The sequence below is a fragment of the Macrobrachium nipponense genome, chromosome 8 (genome assembly GCF_015104395.2).
Source record: "Macrobrachium nipponense isolate FS-2020 chromosome 8, ASM1510439v2, whole genome shotgun sequence".
NCBI lineage: Eukaryota > Metazoa > Arthropoda > Malacostraca > Decapoda > Palaemonidae > Macrobrachium > Macrobrachium nipponense.
In genome coordinates this window covers 3,782,729-3,798,559 of record NC_087203.1, presented here as the reverse complement: position 1 = coordinate 3,798,559, position 15,831 = coordinate 3,782,729, and the positions used below count along the sequence as shown (strand labels likewise).

Below are 15,831 nucleotides of genomic sequence, written 5' to 3'. Positions count from 1 at the left end.
AAGTTATAGTACCAGACATGACTGTTAAAGAAAGAGAAAAAGAAAGTATACTAAGATCCGAATTAAAGAAAAAGCAGGAAAACAAAGAGGAAGGCTGGTTCATCAGTAAGGGAGAGCTGAAGAGAAGGGAAAACTTTCAGACGACCAGAATGCTCTAAAAAGGAAGTCCAGGAAACTGGCTATAGATAGAAACAATAGAATTGTTAGAAATGTAAATGAGTTAGAGGTAGGAAAATATAAAATAACTAAAAATGTAAATACTTTAGAGATAGGGAGTCATAATATTTTTAGGAATGTAAATAATTCAGTTAGGAGAAAATAGAATATTTAGCATTAATGTTAAAAACTATGAGGTAGGATGTAAAAGAAGGGAAATTAGTTTAGGGCAGGTAGGTGAAGGAAGTAACTTTTGTAACAATTATAGGCTATTAGGCCTAGGAGAAAATAGTTGTTCGCAAATGATAGATAAATGGTTAGATGGTAGAAGCACTTTTGTAAATAGAGAAAATGAGAAGATAGTGAGCAACACAGAAGATACATCAAGAAATCTCAAAATAAAGCTCATAAACACCCTAGGGCTAACAAAAGCAAAACTAATCGAGCTAGTGGACTTAACAAAAGAAAACACAATTATGTGCATCACAGAAACACACCTCAAACAGCAAAACTTATTATTCCCATCAAGTATCAGAGTGGTAGACTCAATGAGAGATGAAGACGACACCAAAGGAGGAGGTTTATTAATAATGTATAGATCCAAAGGAGAGATCCAGATGGAAAAAGAAAAGTCAGAACACAAAGACATTCTAATTCTAATAGTAGAGGCAATTATAGAAAAGCAAGAAAGAGACAAACAAACGAATAGTAAGCGCCTTACACGTAGCATTAGAGAAGACCACAGACCTACCTGTGATTGTCCTTGGGGATTTCAATGGGCATTTAGGTTTCATAAGGACACAAGAACTTGACCAAAATGGAAAATACGCAGAATGTAAAGTAAGCCAACAAAACAGTGTGGTGGGATTACAAGTTTAAAAAACAAGATGGCAATACCTCTCCCCCCCAACACATAAACCTAATCACTCCAGCTGCCAAACCCACCCTCAGTCACACTTTCCTCTTTACACTGCAGAATATAAGTAGGACAATTGACCTATACCTACACACAGAAAAAAAAATGTACTCACCCAACTCCAGATACTCCGGGCTATGCTGTGCTGTCTGCCGGTCAAGGTCACAAAAACACCAACAACAACCAAGGACCACAACCCACAACACAACAACCAAGTACCACAACCCAACAACAACACAGCAAACAACCAAGGAACACAACCTCACACACAACTCAACAAAAACTCATAGCACAACAAATCCAACAACACAGGCACAACAACTCTTAAGCAAACAATATCAAACTCAACAACTAAAACAACAAACCAAAACCACACAACTTATCTGTCTTTCAATGCCTTTAATAGGCTGCTGCAAACACTACTGTCTATCACCAGCTCTCACCAAAGACTCACTAACGACTAACTAAAAACACAGAACTCTGCCTGGTTCACACTATGCCAGTAATTTAGTCAAGTGGCGAGTAGTTTAGTTACTGCTTTCCTACTAAACTGATCAATTTCGTTCGCACAACCAGTCAAGTAGAGTACATTAGTGTGTAAGCCATCGCAAGATGAACAGGCAATGCAGCAAAGCTAAAAGGCTAATAAAAGATATTGCAATAGCTATTCTAGAGGAAGTGGAGGAAGAAATAAGTGTGTCAAAAAGAAAAAGATTTTGGGAACGAAAATGGATTCAGAGAAGAAATCAACTAGGAGCTACTAATTCACTTCTCAAGGAATTAGAAGTAGAAGATCCTAGAGAATACTACTCAACATTCAGAATGAGTCAAGAATGTTTTAACTTTCTGTTGATGAAAGTGCAATCACAAATTCAACGAAATGATACCCATTTAAGGAGTGCAGTTCCGGCAAAAAACAAATTTCAGGCAGTTCTATACCTTCTTGCTACTGGATGTAGTTTAAGAACACTCACACATCTATTTCGACTTGGGAAATCAACTATTTCAGAATTTTTGATAGAGGTTTGCATTTGTATCTACGAATCATTAAAGGAAGTCATCAAGGTAAGAGTAAATAAATCATAAATATATGTCACAATTCATTTATTAATTAAACATTTGCTACATTTATGTTTAGTTATCATAATTAGCAATATTAAAGGCTTCAGTAATTATGTCTGTCGATATTATTGCAGACTCCTGGCTACACGTATTATGTTCAACATGTACTTCAGATATAGTAGACTGGGGTGTATAGTGTCTTCCTTCCATTGAATCACCAGATGAAAGTGGTGTGATTGGTCTGCTAATTGTTTGGGGTTCATTTACGCTTAGCAGATGCTGACGTCGAATTCTATTTATGTAGAGTTGAATGTGCTCCTGGGCTTCGAGTACCAATAGTGTCGGCAAAGATTTAAGTTGAAGCCCAATGTGTCTCCCGAAAACCTCGAACTCGTTTTCATCTGTCATAGTAGCTTCAGATATGTCTTTCAGTCGGGATACCATACTAGATAGCTGCATCACTTTCGTTTTTTTTTTTTTTTCTAGCAGGTGTAGGTTTTGGGTCATGTACTAAACTATCCTGCACTACAGAGTCATTGTGTTCAGTTTCTGCAATATGTACGCCATCGTTGTTAATCTGGAAAAAAATAGTATTTTAATAAGCATATATTTAAGTTAGGAGCCATTATAATATAAAGGGAGGGAATGTAAAGTGGTGGACATACTAATGGGATTAGTACCTACCGTTCACCACTATAATATATTAGTTTAAATTGAAACCACAATTTAACTTTATTTTTACTTTTTTCAGGTTCCTGGTACAACAGATTGGAAAATTATTGCAAATGGTTTTCAGAAAGAATGGAATTTTCCTGGATGCTGTGGAGCAAAAGATGGCAATCATGTCATTATAAAAGCACCTCATGACTCAGGAAGTTTATACTACAATTACAAAGAATCAAACAGTGTTGTCTTAATGGCAGTTGTAGATTATAAATATTGCTTCAGTTATATAGACATAGGTTGTAATGGTCGAGTTTCTGATGGAGGAGTTTTTCGTAACAGTAGTTTGTATCAATCTTTAGAGAATGGTATACTACCAGGTCATTTCCTAGTTGGCGACAATGCATTTCCCTTGAAAGAATACCTGTTAAAACCTTTCCCAGGAAGTAAATTAACATTAAAGCAAAAGATTTTTAATTATCGTTTGTCGCGGGCTAGGAGAATAGTTGAAAACTCATTTGGTATACTAGCCGCCAGATTCAGAGTGTTTGAGAAACCAATGCCCTACAGTCCTAAGAAAGTGGTGAGCATCGTCAAGGCATGTTGCGCTTTACACAATTGGCTCAGACAAACAACATTACAGAACATGCAGTTTGTATATACAGTAGACAAAGAAAATCTCAATGAAGCAACTGTCATCCCCGGTAATTGGAGAGAGGTGCCAGCACCTCAAGGATTGGAACCACTACCAACATGTTTAAGCAACCGTTCTTCTGGTCGGTCTACTGATCTTCGGGAAAGATATGCCAATTACTTTGTGGAAGATGGCTCTGTTCCTTGGCAGGCAAGAATGATACATTAAGAATTGTAAGGAAATACTATAATTCAGACATAATTAAATATATGTATTTACCAAATTGCTTTCACTTTCCATTATTATTGCATTCATGTTCCCTAGGCATTCATCTAATATGGTGAACTATTTCACCGATGGAGTGTAAACCGAGTCCGTCCCGGCACCAGATTTTTTGGATTCCTTGATTTTTCTCAATTCTTCTGAGTAGGTTGATCTGAGAAGAAAACAAACAAATATAGAATAATAATGTAATTACATGAATAAAGCAAAACATATAGCCGTTTTTAACCAATTTTAACCCTATCACAACTGGAAAAAAATTACTAACATGATTACGGAGGCATAAAAATGGAAAATACCTGATGTTCTTGATTTTCGCTTTTATCTCCTTCTCTCCAAATCCAAGTATATCCATGGTTTTCTACAAATCAGGATAGGCACTTTGCTTGATTTGTTTATTTTTATACTGTGGACATTTAACATTCCACAAGCTCTCATGTAGTAAATATTCTCAAATGAATTTTAGTGTTGTCTCTTCATTCCTTCGAAGTGCCATTTCTGCGGCAACCTACAACTCATGAGCTCCACTAAATTACTAAATTCAACACATGTTTTTCACTGGTTTAGTGGATGAATGACAAGTGGGCGGAGCTACTACTTGACCGTAAAAATAGAACATTTTGGATCGACTAAACACTAAATCACTAAATTGCTTACTAAACTACTTGACTAAACTGTTTGATGTTCAGAAACGTTTAGTAGCTAAATTACTCGCCACTTGATTAAATTACTGGCATAGTGTGAACCAGGCTTAACAGCTAACTCCAACAACTAACAGCACCAGCAGACAACTCAGAACCCACCACAGCCAATTCAGTCGTTAACCATCCAACCACCAATTACTCTCTCTCTCTCTCTCTCTCTCTCTCTCTCTCTCTCTCTCTCTCTCTCTCTCACACACACACACACACACACACATACACACAGACGTTGTCAAATGGAACTCCATAACTCCTCCATAACAGAAAAGGAGATCTAACCTTGTTGGAGGAAACAATGAGTGAAGCAAAAGCAAATAACCTAGAAAAGATAATCAAAAGAAGGTTAAAGAAAGGAAAGCAAGAAGAAATAGAACCAGTATGGGTCACCAAAGAAATAAAGAAAGAGATAAGCCAAAGAAAGATATGTAACAAATTAAAAAGGAAAGCCACAAGAATAGAAGAGAAGAGATACTATGAAGAAGCATATCACAAACAAAAACCAAAAGTACAGATAGATAATAATAAAGAAAGCATATGAAGAATATGAAGTAAAGGTTAGAAATGAGATAATGAATGATAAAAACAGACACAGGAAAATCTGGGAATATTTAGACATGCTGAGAGGAAGAGGAAAGATCGCCTCAGAAAAAGAATGGATAAGGATATACGACGAAAATAAGCAAGAGATGAAGGAAGAAAACCCTGGGGAAAGTGCTGGTAAAATTCTGGCAAACAATATACCAAAAAGAAGAAAACAAAATAGGAGAGATATGGAGTGAAAGCAAGAAAGAACAGTGTAAACATAACATGGAAGAAATAGTGAAAAGACTAGGACAGCAGATGAAATGCCATATATCTCTAAGAGAACACATGCATGGAGTGTATGACCTAACAGAGACAGAAACTGAACCCATGGAAGAAATCAACATAACAGAACAAGATGTAAATAATCAACTCGAGAAAATGAAGGCAAATAAAGCACCAGGGCCAGACAGAATGAAGCCAGTTCTGTTCAAACTATTCTTACAAAGTACCAACCTTCCAAAACAATTGGCAGAGTGTTTAAACGGCATACTGAAGGGCAGGAAAACACAGAGAAGCTGGTTTAGATAAAAAAACAACACTTACACCCAAGATCTCAGGCCAATTGCTCTAACAAATGCATCAAATAAAATGTTCATGGCGATCCTGAAAATCTAAATAGAAAGGCATATTAGAAATATAGGGAAAATGAATGAACTGCAATCAGGCTTTATTGCACAATGGAGGGGAATCGATTATTTATATATCTTACAATACTGCATACAAGAAACGTACAGAAGAAAGGACCCATTATCTGTTGTATCAATAGAGTTCCAAAAAGCAGTTGACTCAGTTAATAGAAAAAACCTCATAGAGGTCATGATGAAATATAGGCTGCATGCAGAAGTAATAAATGCAGTTGCAAAGATATATACAAATGATGTAACAAGCCTATGCCTTAACAATATATAACAAAAAGAAATAAATTTAACTAATGGAATAAGACAGGGATGCAATGGCTCAACCATATTCTTTCTGCTAATAACGTACCTGATAATAGAAAAACTAGAAAATACAACAGAAGGTTTTAGAAATGAAGTTATAAAGATAGTGGCACTATTATATGCAGATGGTGGATTAATACTAGGACACACACATGAAGAAATAATAAAAGCAATAAAAACCCATATGGAAATAGCAAGTGAATGTGGCCTAAACATAAACAAGGACAAGAGTAACATATTAATATACAACGACTGATATAGTATTGATGATGTGGAAAATATGGAACACATAGAAGGAATAAAAACAGTTAAGCAGATTAAATACCTAGGAGTGACAATCAACAACATGAAAGACTGCTTCAGAAAACAGATAAAAAGGGGCCAAATTAAAGCAAAGCAGATGGCACATATGGCTAATTATGCAGTCATCAATAAAAGCTGTAGCAGGGTAAGAATAGGGAAATTGTATTGGAAAGGATTAGCCATGCCATCCTTCATGTATGCCATGGAAGTCATGAAACTTGACAAGAAAACCATAAATGAATTTCAGAAGATAGGCAATCAAGTATGTAGAACAATTTTGAAAGCGCAAAGTTACACAGCAAGTTATGCGTTAAGATCTGAAATAGGGGCCTCTTCCTGCCACTCAAGAGATATCAAGAATAAACTATTCTACTTGAAACATACATTGAAGAATGGTGGAAATAGGCTCCTATGAGTTAATCATGGATCAGCATGAAAAAACAAACAAACAAACAAACCTGGATAATGCAAGTAAAAGAATATATGAAAGAACTAAACATAAACTTAAGTAAAATTGAAGCAGTTAAAGACAAACAGTTAAGGGAAATAATAAACAACTGGGACAGAAAAGCATGGCAGAAAGAAATGAATGAAAAGTCAACATTTAGAATCTAAAGAAAATATAGAAAAAACATAAGAGAAGAAATAAAATATATCTTAGTTTTACCAGATCACAGAGCAGATTAACAGCTCTCCTAGGGCTGGCCCGAAGGATTAGACATTTTTACGTGGCTAGGAACCAATTGGTCAACTAGCAACGGGACCTACAGTATATTGTGGGATCCGAACCTTATTACATCGAGAAATGAATTTCTATCGCCAGAAATAAATTCCTCTGATTCCGCGATGGTCGAGCCGAGAATCGATTTTCGGATCACCGGATTGACAGCCGAGCACGAAAACCACTCGTCCAACAAGGAACTACAGATGAGAAATCTGGTATGACAACACTGAAAAAACAATGGTGATCAGTAGGGCAAGACTAGGTCCACTAGGATTAAATGACGGAAATAGGATAAAAGAAGGTACAAAATGTTTATGCTGTGAGGAACAAAATGAAAATTTAGAAAATTTCTTACTTTACCGTCCAGCATAGTGAGATTAGAAATAGATATAGTGTTGTGTAGCAACCATATCAAGAAAATAAAGAGGAATTAGTGGCTAATATACTCATATTGGTAGATCTGCTGAGGGAGGAAGAGGAGAATAGGAAAGATTTTCTAAAAGAAATGTGGTATTTCAGAAAGAAGGAACTCAAACATAGGAGGAATAAAACAAGCAAGGGAGCCTTTTCAGAGGCAAATCCCACCTACTACTACTACTATTACTCCTACTATACACACTACCACTTGTATTATCGTAATCAGGCCGAAGACAATCACCGCAATGTTCCGAGCAACTTTGATAAGCAATTTGCGTGTAGGTATTTTATGATTTTGTTGGTTTTGGGTGAATGGATGCAGAACGATGGGTGACCACTTACCACAGACATGCTGGTTTTGTTCTGCTTTTGGTTTCGATTGGAAATGAGCTTACCTACCCAATACCCCTACTTTTAAGACTGCTTAGTGGACCATGCCCTACCTAGCTAGCGTTAATGCACGAAATTACGAAATTACAATGTGGGAAATGTTTAAATCACACTAAAACTTGAAAATAACATTTTAGATTCGAAAGTTCCATCGAAACGCACTTGCACGGACTAGGGGAAACAACCAACAGGACAGGCTGATCCAGTTTTCACCGCGTGTGGATCCACCCTCCGAAAAAGTACTTTAACACGTCCTGACACCGGAGATGGGCACCAGTCACAAGTCATCGGTGATGAGAGCAACAGGTTGAGACCTCTAGCCTAAACTATCCTTTTGAAGTAAGTATTTTCTCCAAAGTTAGAAATTAGGTAAGGTCATATTTTAAGATTAAACACAGGTTAATGAATGTCTTGCCATGCACAGTGCAAACATACCTCCATGACGCTTTCAAAATTTTTGCTTACAACACCAAAAATGTAGAAGATTGACACTGTCTCGATGTGTGCTAAATCCGCACACCACTTTTACCCATAGACGCTGGGGCACTTTCTTCACAATAGTCGTCAATTATGACACCAGCCGCCTGGTACGTTCAAGGAAACTACGATTTTTTAGTAGAAAGAGAAGAAGCATGCACTAGATAATTATTAGGAATAAATAGTTAAACAGCAGTATAAGGTCATGAATTGTATAAATTTCTTACATATTCATGATTATTAATTTGAAAATATTCGTTGTTGAAAAAGTAACTAGATTCCAGACTCAAATATCAACAGTTTTGCTGTGAACAGTAGCTACGGTGTTGTTCGCGCTCTTCAATTGTTTATCAATTGGTATGTGTTTACCCTCCAAACTGGGTATAAGACTTAGACAAAACCGGAGAAATAAGTGAAATTAGCATATCTATTTGTAGTAGGGTAAACAATCGAGTGGACTGGCCAACTCAACGACTACCGCGGTTTTGGCCACCCTCCGAAAAAGTACTTTAACACGTACTGACACTGGAGATGGTCATCAGTCATGAGTTGTTGGTGTGATAACAGGAGCTCAAGACCTCTACTCTCCTTTCGAAGTAAGTATTTTCTCCAAAGTTAGAAACTAAGGCCATATTTTAAGATTTAAACAGAGGGTAATGAAAAGTGTGGCCAACGCAGTGCACACTACCCCAAAACAATTTCGAAGTTTTTACTTACAACTCCAAATATTTTGAAGATGTTTTTACTTACAACTCCAGATATTTCGAAGATTGACGCCATCTCGATGTTTGCGGAGTCGCTTGTGTCAACAAACTTCTCATTTCCTGTGCTAAATCCGCACACCACTTGTACCCATAGACGCTGGGGCACTTTCATCACAACAATCGTAAACCCGACCTCTAACCAGCACTTCGTACTTATTCAAGGGGACTACGGCATTCTTTGAGGTGTTTTGCGGTCTTCAATTGTTTATCAGTGTTGTCAATTGGTATGTGTTTACCCTCCAAACTGGATATAAGACTTACACAAAACTGGGGAAATAAGTGAAATTAGCGTATCTATTTGTAGTATATATACATGTTACAGCAATTTTATCATTACTGCATTACTATGACAACTAGAATTCATGGAAACAGTTTGTAAATGCATCGGCGTATGTGTGAAGCTCTACTAGATTGGCAACGATGATTCTTTTTGCCGTCGTCTGCTCGTACTTCAGAAATATCTGTATTTTTTGGGGTTAATTTGGTTGCAAAAAAGGGATGATAGACATGAATTAAATAAACATTTTGAAGTAAAAGTTAAACTAAATAATGAGTAAAGTAAACATTTAAGGGAATAAAGCTTTGCACCTCATGAAGAGTGTAGTTGTCTGCTGCTCGTAACTGTGTTTGCGGAGTGAGTGCTTAGGAACCAGGAACAGCAACGTGGTTCAAGTGCAATGTGGAGTGAATTAAGACCAAATGTGTATAATTACAATCAAATGAGCACTGTGTAGTTTCAGTTGTGATGGCAGTAAGGATAAAACCACTGATTACAAGGTAAAAATGAATTCAGTTCAAACCATGACCCCGGGAATAAAAAGTTTCATACTTTCACTAATATAGGCAACAAAATGTTGTTTTATTGTGCTGATTACAACTGCAATCTTGAGTAAGATCAATAAACGTTACATATATACGCTAACATTGTTCAAATGAGTGCTGGGAAGGCTGGGAAAGGTGGTGGATTGTCTGTGGTTAGACTGGCCAGCCACATGATTGCTGCCATATTGGATTTCAAAACTGCCTTGAAAACACATTTTACAAAGAGCTCACATGCTTATTTTAGTTTGTATGGGGCTTTCATATATCATATTATGTTGACGAAACTTCAATCTTTTGAATGGTATGCTTAAAGTTGTAATTGTATTCTTGTTTCACTGATTAAATGTTGAGTGAATAAGGCCTGGCCAGCGCGATGATGATGGATCGTCCGCGGTTGTTTACCCTATATACTTATATATATTAGAGCAATTTTATCATTATTGCAATACTATGACAACTAGAATTCATGGAAACAGTTTGTAAATGCATCAGCATATGTGTGAAGCTCCACTAAATTGGCAACGATGACATTTTGCCGTCGTCTGCTTGTATGTACTTAGAAATATCTGTAATTTTTCAGAGTTAATGTGGTTGCAAAAAAGGGAGAATAGACATGAATTAAAATAAACATTTTTAACAAAGTAAAGTTAAACTAAATAATGAGTCTTCTTCTTCCTAGCTTAAACCCATTTTTATATGGGGTCGCCATTGCGAATGAGTCGTCTTCATCGATTTCTGTCTTATGCCTCGTTCTCATTTATACCTTTCAATTCCATATCTTCCCCTACACAATCACGCCATCTCTTTCTTGGTCTTCCCTTCTTCCTTTTACCCCGCACTTCCATTTCCATCGTATGTCTTCCAACATGACGTTCTTCCCTTCGCAACAGGTGTCCATACCATCGAAGCCTTCCTTGCTGTATTTTCTTCGATATTTCAGCTACCTTTGTCGATCCTCTTATATACTCATTTCTAATCCTATTTTCCCTTGTTACTCCCGACATCCATCTCAACATTCTCATTTCTGCTACATCCATCTTCTTCTCCTCTGTTTTCCTCATACTTGCTGTTTCTGTTCCATATAACATTGCTGGTCTGACCACCGTCCTATGGAACTTTCCTTTCAATTTCAGAGGGACCTTCTTGTCACAGAGGACCCCTGATGCAGACCTCCAGTTATTCCATCCTGCCTGAATTCGGTACCTCACCTCTTGGTCCATGCTTCCACTATCCTATAATATGGACCCTAAGTACTTGAACTTCTGTACTTTCTTTATTTCTTCCCCACCCAATCTTATGCTACTTCCACCGTCCTCAGTAATACTAGAACACATATATTCGGTTTTTGATCTGTTTATTCTCATTCCTCTCTCCTCAAGTGCTGCTCTCCACCTCTCCAACCTCCCCTCCAACTCCTCCTTCCCCTCTGAACACAACACAATGTCATCTGCGTATAATATGCACCATGGCACTGCTTCTCTAACATCCCTGGTCATTACATCCATCACGATGTTGAAGATGAATGGGCTAAGTGCTGACCACTGGTGTAATCCAACTCCTATCTCAAATCCATCCGTCTCTCCAACACTACTCCTCACTCTAGTATACACATTCCTGTACATCTCCTGAATAATTCTGACATACTTTTCCGGCACCATCTTCTTCCTCAAACATCTCCATATTTCTTGCCTTGGCACTCTGTCATAGGCCTTTTCAAGGTCTATGAATACCAGATGCAGGTCTCGTTGTTTTTCTCTGAATTTCTCCATTAGCTGCCTTATGCAAAATATTCCATCCGTTGTGCCGCTTTCCTTCATAAATCCTAACTGTTCCTTCCCTATTCTAACTTCCTCTCTCAGCCTGCTATCTATTATTCTTTCCAAAATCTTCAACGTGTGAGACATTAGTTTTATACCTCTATAATTACTGCATTCCTGGGCATCACCTTCACCTTTAAATATAGGTATCTATATGCTTTCCCGCCATTCTTCTGGTATCTTTTCCTGTTAGAATATTTTTACCATCAGGTCATACAAGATGTCTACCCCTTCCTCTCCTAAGGCTTTCCCAACTTCGACTGGGATTAAGTCAGGTCCTGTTGCCTTCTCATTCCTCATTCTTTTTAAGGCTCGTATCACTTCATACCTAGATATCCCCATTACCATTCCCATGTTTTTAATTGTCCATCCTCTCTTACAAGTCTTTCATTTTTGTACATGAAAACTTACCCAGCAGATATATACTTAGCTATAGACTCGGTCGTCCCAACAGAATTTCAAAACTCGCGGCACACGCGACAGGTAGGTCAGGTGATCCACCATTCCCGCCGCTGGGTGGCGGGGTCTGGAACCATTCCCGTTTTCTAAGCCATAATTTCTCTGTCGGTTGAACGGACAACACCTATTGTTCGTTCCTCCATCTTGGATTTCAACTCGTTTGCCGAGAATTTGGATTGGTTTTTTTGGTGACGTATTCTGTTTTTTCTCTGGCTTGGCATACGCTTATTGTGGACTGTTTTTCGACTTTGGTATTGGCTACTCTTTCACGATGTCTGACGCTAAGGCTTCACCTATGTTTAGAGTTTGTAGTAGGGAAGATTGCAAGGTTAGGCTACCGAAATCGGCGGTAGATCCTCATAGTGTTTACGCTAAATGCAGAGAGAATGAATGTTCTTTTAATAACACCTGTATTGAGTGTGAAAACCTAACAGAGCTTGAATGGAAGGAGTTATCTTCATATGTTAGGAAGCTTGAGAGAGATAGAGTAAGGAAAGCTTCAGCTAGGTCATCTAGTAGATCTTGTTCTCTAGAACAAGAAGTTGTTAACTCTCCTACTAACGATTTTCCCTTAGCCTCAGCTGCTTCTCCCTGTACTGAATCCAAAGATTCTTCTTCAGAGAGGGAAATGTTAAAGCTTCTATCAAGAAACTGCAAGCTCAGTTACGAGCTCTAAATGAAGGTAAGAGTGGTGATAGTGATTTGCGCAGTGTCCCCAGTGCAGTGGAGGGGGCGTCTGACCGGTTCCTCATTGCTCCTAGGCCTAGACTCTTCCAAACTCCCAGGACCAGGGGAGGAGGAATGTTGAAAGCCGCAGGGAGGATGCAGAACATCCCCAACGGTCAGGCGTCCCTTCGGCAGATCCTGTTGTAAAGTCCCAGGCTGCCTTGGATAGCCGCAGAAAAGGCATCCTAAGGGAGTGTTTTTCGGCCTCAGACTCTTCCTCTCCTAAACGAGGATGGAGTTCGGCCTCTCAATCGCGCCCTTTGAAGAGAGCCTGGAAGGCGCCAAAAGGAGACGCGGCTGATTCCAGCCCAGAGCGTTTTCCCGAGAATTGGCCCTCGGTACCTAAGAAGACGAGACAAGAGGAGCCCTCTCTTCAGGATCCTACGAAGAAGTTTCTGATAAATCTGCAAGAGCAGTTGGCCTCTTTAGTAGGCTCCTTCGCTAAGGATTCAACAAGGAGGAAAGATGTTTCGCTCCCTGTTAAGAGTTCCTCTAAGCGCCCCTCTTCGTATAGGAGAGAACCCCCACAATCTCCAAGGCGATTATCGCCTTCGTCGAGAGACTCGTCGGACAGGAGTTGTTCTCCGGACAGGAGAGTCCTTTCGCCCTATAGGCTTTCTTCTCCAAAGCGCTCTCTGGTGACAAGGCTTTGAATCCTGGTAGACAGGAAGAACGTAGCCTCTCTCCTGCGAGACGCCGTGAATCGAGCAGAAGTCTCGATCGGTTTAGGTTCAAGGAACCTGAAGAGAAACTAAACCAATTTAGGTATCAGGATCCTTTGGGACTACAGGACCAGGAGCCAGTCAGGCGCAAAGAGGCAGTGAGACGCAAGAAAGGGCGTCAAGAGCCTCTCAAGCCACAGGATTCAGGACGTCAGGAGTCTGCTAGAAGGCAGGAGTCAGGACGCCAGGAGTCAGGACGCCAGGAGTCAGGGCGCCAGGAGTCAGGACGCCAGGAGTACGTTAGGCGTCAAGAGTTAGGACGCCAGGAGCCTGTTAGGCGTCAGGAGTCAGGGCGCAGGGATCCATTCAAGCGCCCTGAATCAGGGCGTCAGGAGCCTATCAAGCGCCGCGAGTCTGGCGAACCTCAAGTGCCTAGGCAACAAGAGTCTAGTAGGCGCAAGAATGTTTCGGACCGACAGGAGCCTCATTCTTCGTATAGAAGTTCGAGCTTTCAGCGCTCCCCTTCTCGGGAAAGGACTACTTCTCCCGGGAAGAGCCCGATCACTCCCAAACGGTCTCCTTCAGTGGATCCGTTGGAAGAAGTATCGGAAGAGGAGGAGCCCGTAGATGTAGCAGTTTCTGACTACAAGAGGCTCTCTCTTTTGCTTCTCAAGGAGTTCGGAGACTCCCTTCATCCTGCTGATCCTCCTTCACCAGGATCATTAATGTCGAGCACAAAAGCTCACAAGTCGTCTTCCTTCGTCAAGATGCGCCCTGCTCTTTGTATGAAAAAGGCCTTAAAGACCTTTTCAGAGTGGTTAACCTCAAGAAGGGAAGCGGGCAAAACAGTTTTTTCCTGCCCTCCTTCCAAGTTAACAGGTAAACCGGGAAGGTGGTACGAGACCAAGGAACCAATGGGGTTAGGCCTCCCTTCATCCGCAGACGCGGATTTCGCCTCTCTAGTGGACTCTTCCAGGAGGAAGTCTTTGCTTTCTGCTAAAGCAACATGGGGCATGTGTGAGCTAGACCACCTTCTAAAGGGCCTCTTTAAGACCCTAGAAGTGTTCAACTTCATGGACTGGGTTTTGGGAGCGTTAGCTAAGAGAGCTCAGGACACTGACTTTGTCTCCATGGAAGAACTTTCAAGCGTCCTGGCTTGCTTGGACAGAGCGGTTATGGACGGTTCCGTAGAAGTTGCCTCACTTTTCGGAACAGGAGTCTTAAAGAAGAGATCGGTCTTTAGCTCTTTTCTAGCAAGAGCCGTATCACCCTTACAAAGAGCATCTCTTCTTTTTGCACCTTTGTCCCCTCATCTGTTCCCACAGGAGACTGTTAAGGAGGTTGCAAAATCTCTTACGGAGAAGGCAACTCAGGATCTCCTCACTCACTCAGCCAAGAAGTTTAGGCCGGCCGTGCCTATCGAGAAAAGAGAGAGACCCTCTTTTGTACAGCCCTTTCGAGGTGCCTCCTCTTCTAGGACCCCTCTTAGAGGTCGCAGACCAGAAAGAAGGAGTAGACCATCTAGAAGGTCCTTCGGGAAGTCTAGATTAACAGGGGAGTCCTCCAGACAAAAAGTAGGTGCCAGACTACTCCAGTTTGCAAAAGTCTGGGCGCAGAAGGGAGCGGACTCTTGGTCCCTCTCGATCCTGAAAAAAGGATACTTGATCCCCTTCAGGGAAAATCCTCCCTTGACGACAACTCCAAGGGAGTTGACTGCAAGATACTCGGATCCGGTCCGAAAGCTTGCTATTTTGCAGGCAGTGGAACAGATGATTCCAAAGAAGCGGTAGAAACTGGTTCAAGATCTCCAGTCTCCAGGATTTTACAATCGGTTGTTCCTGTACCGAAAGCATCGTGGGGATGGAGACCGGTTTCTAGACGTCAGTGCCCTGAATTTCTTTGTTTTGAAGAAGAAATTCTCGATGGAGACGTCTTCCTCTGTTCTGTCTGCTCTTCGTCCAGGGGACTGGATGGTGTCCCTGGACCTTCAAGATGCGTATTTCCATGTGCCAATTCATCCGGCAGCAAGGAAATATCTAAGATTCATGTTCCAAGGGAAAGTATTCAGTTTCCGAGCGATGTGTTTCGGACTTTCGACTGCCCCTCATGAAGAATGTAGCTTATTGGCTACATCTGGAAGGGATCAGGATCTCATTATATCTGGACGATTGGCTAATAAGAGCCCAATCGGAGAAAAAATGTCTGGAGGACCTTTTACTTACTCTAAATTTGACAAAGTCCCTGGGAATTTTGTCAATCGCGAGAAATCCATGCTGACTCCCCAGCAAAGTATCGTCATATCTGGGGATTCAGATGGATTCTCGGGATTT

At 40.2% G+C, this 15,831-nt stretch overlaps 1 protein-coding gene across 2 annotated transcripts in view; it reads left to right on the top strand.

Moving 5' to 3' along the window:
* Positions 1–7,504: 7,504 nt before the first annotated feature.
* The window catches only part of LOC135222587 (enoyl-CoA hydratase domain-containing protein 3, mitochondrial-like), a 184,799-nt gene continuing 176,472 nt past the window's right edge, over positions 7,505–15,831 (top strand). Inside the window, exon 1 of one of the 2 annotated variants that reach the window (XM_064260661.1) lies at positions 7,505–7,666. In XM_064260661.1, the coding sequence (XP_064116731.1) occupies positions 7,630–7,666 (37 nt within the window). In that variant the 5' untranslated portion in view covers positions 7,505–7,629. The remainder of the gene's footprint in view (positions 7,667–15,831) is intronic. The other variant, XM_064260660.1, reaches the window with a different exon arrangement.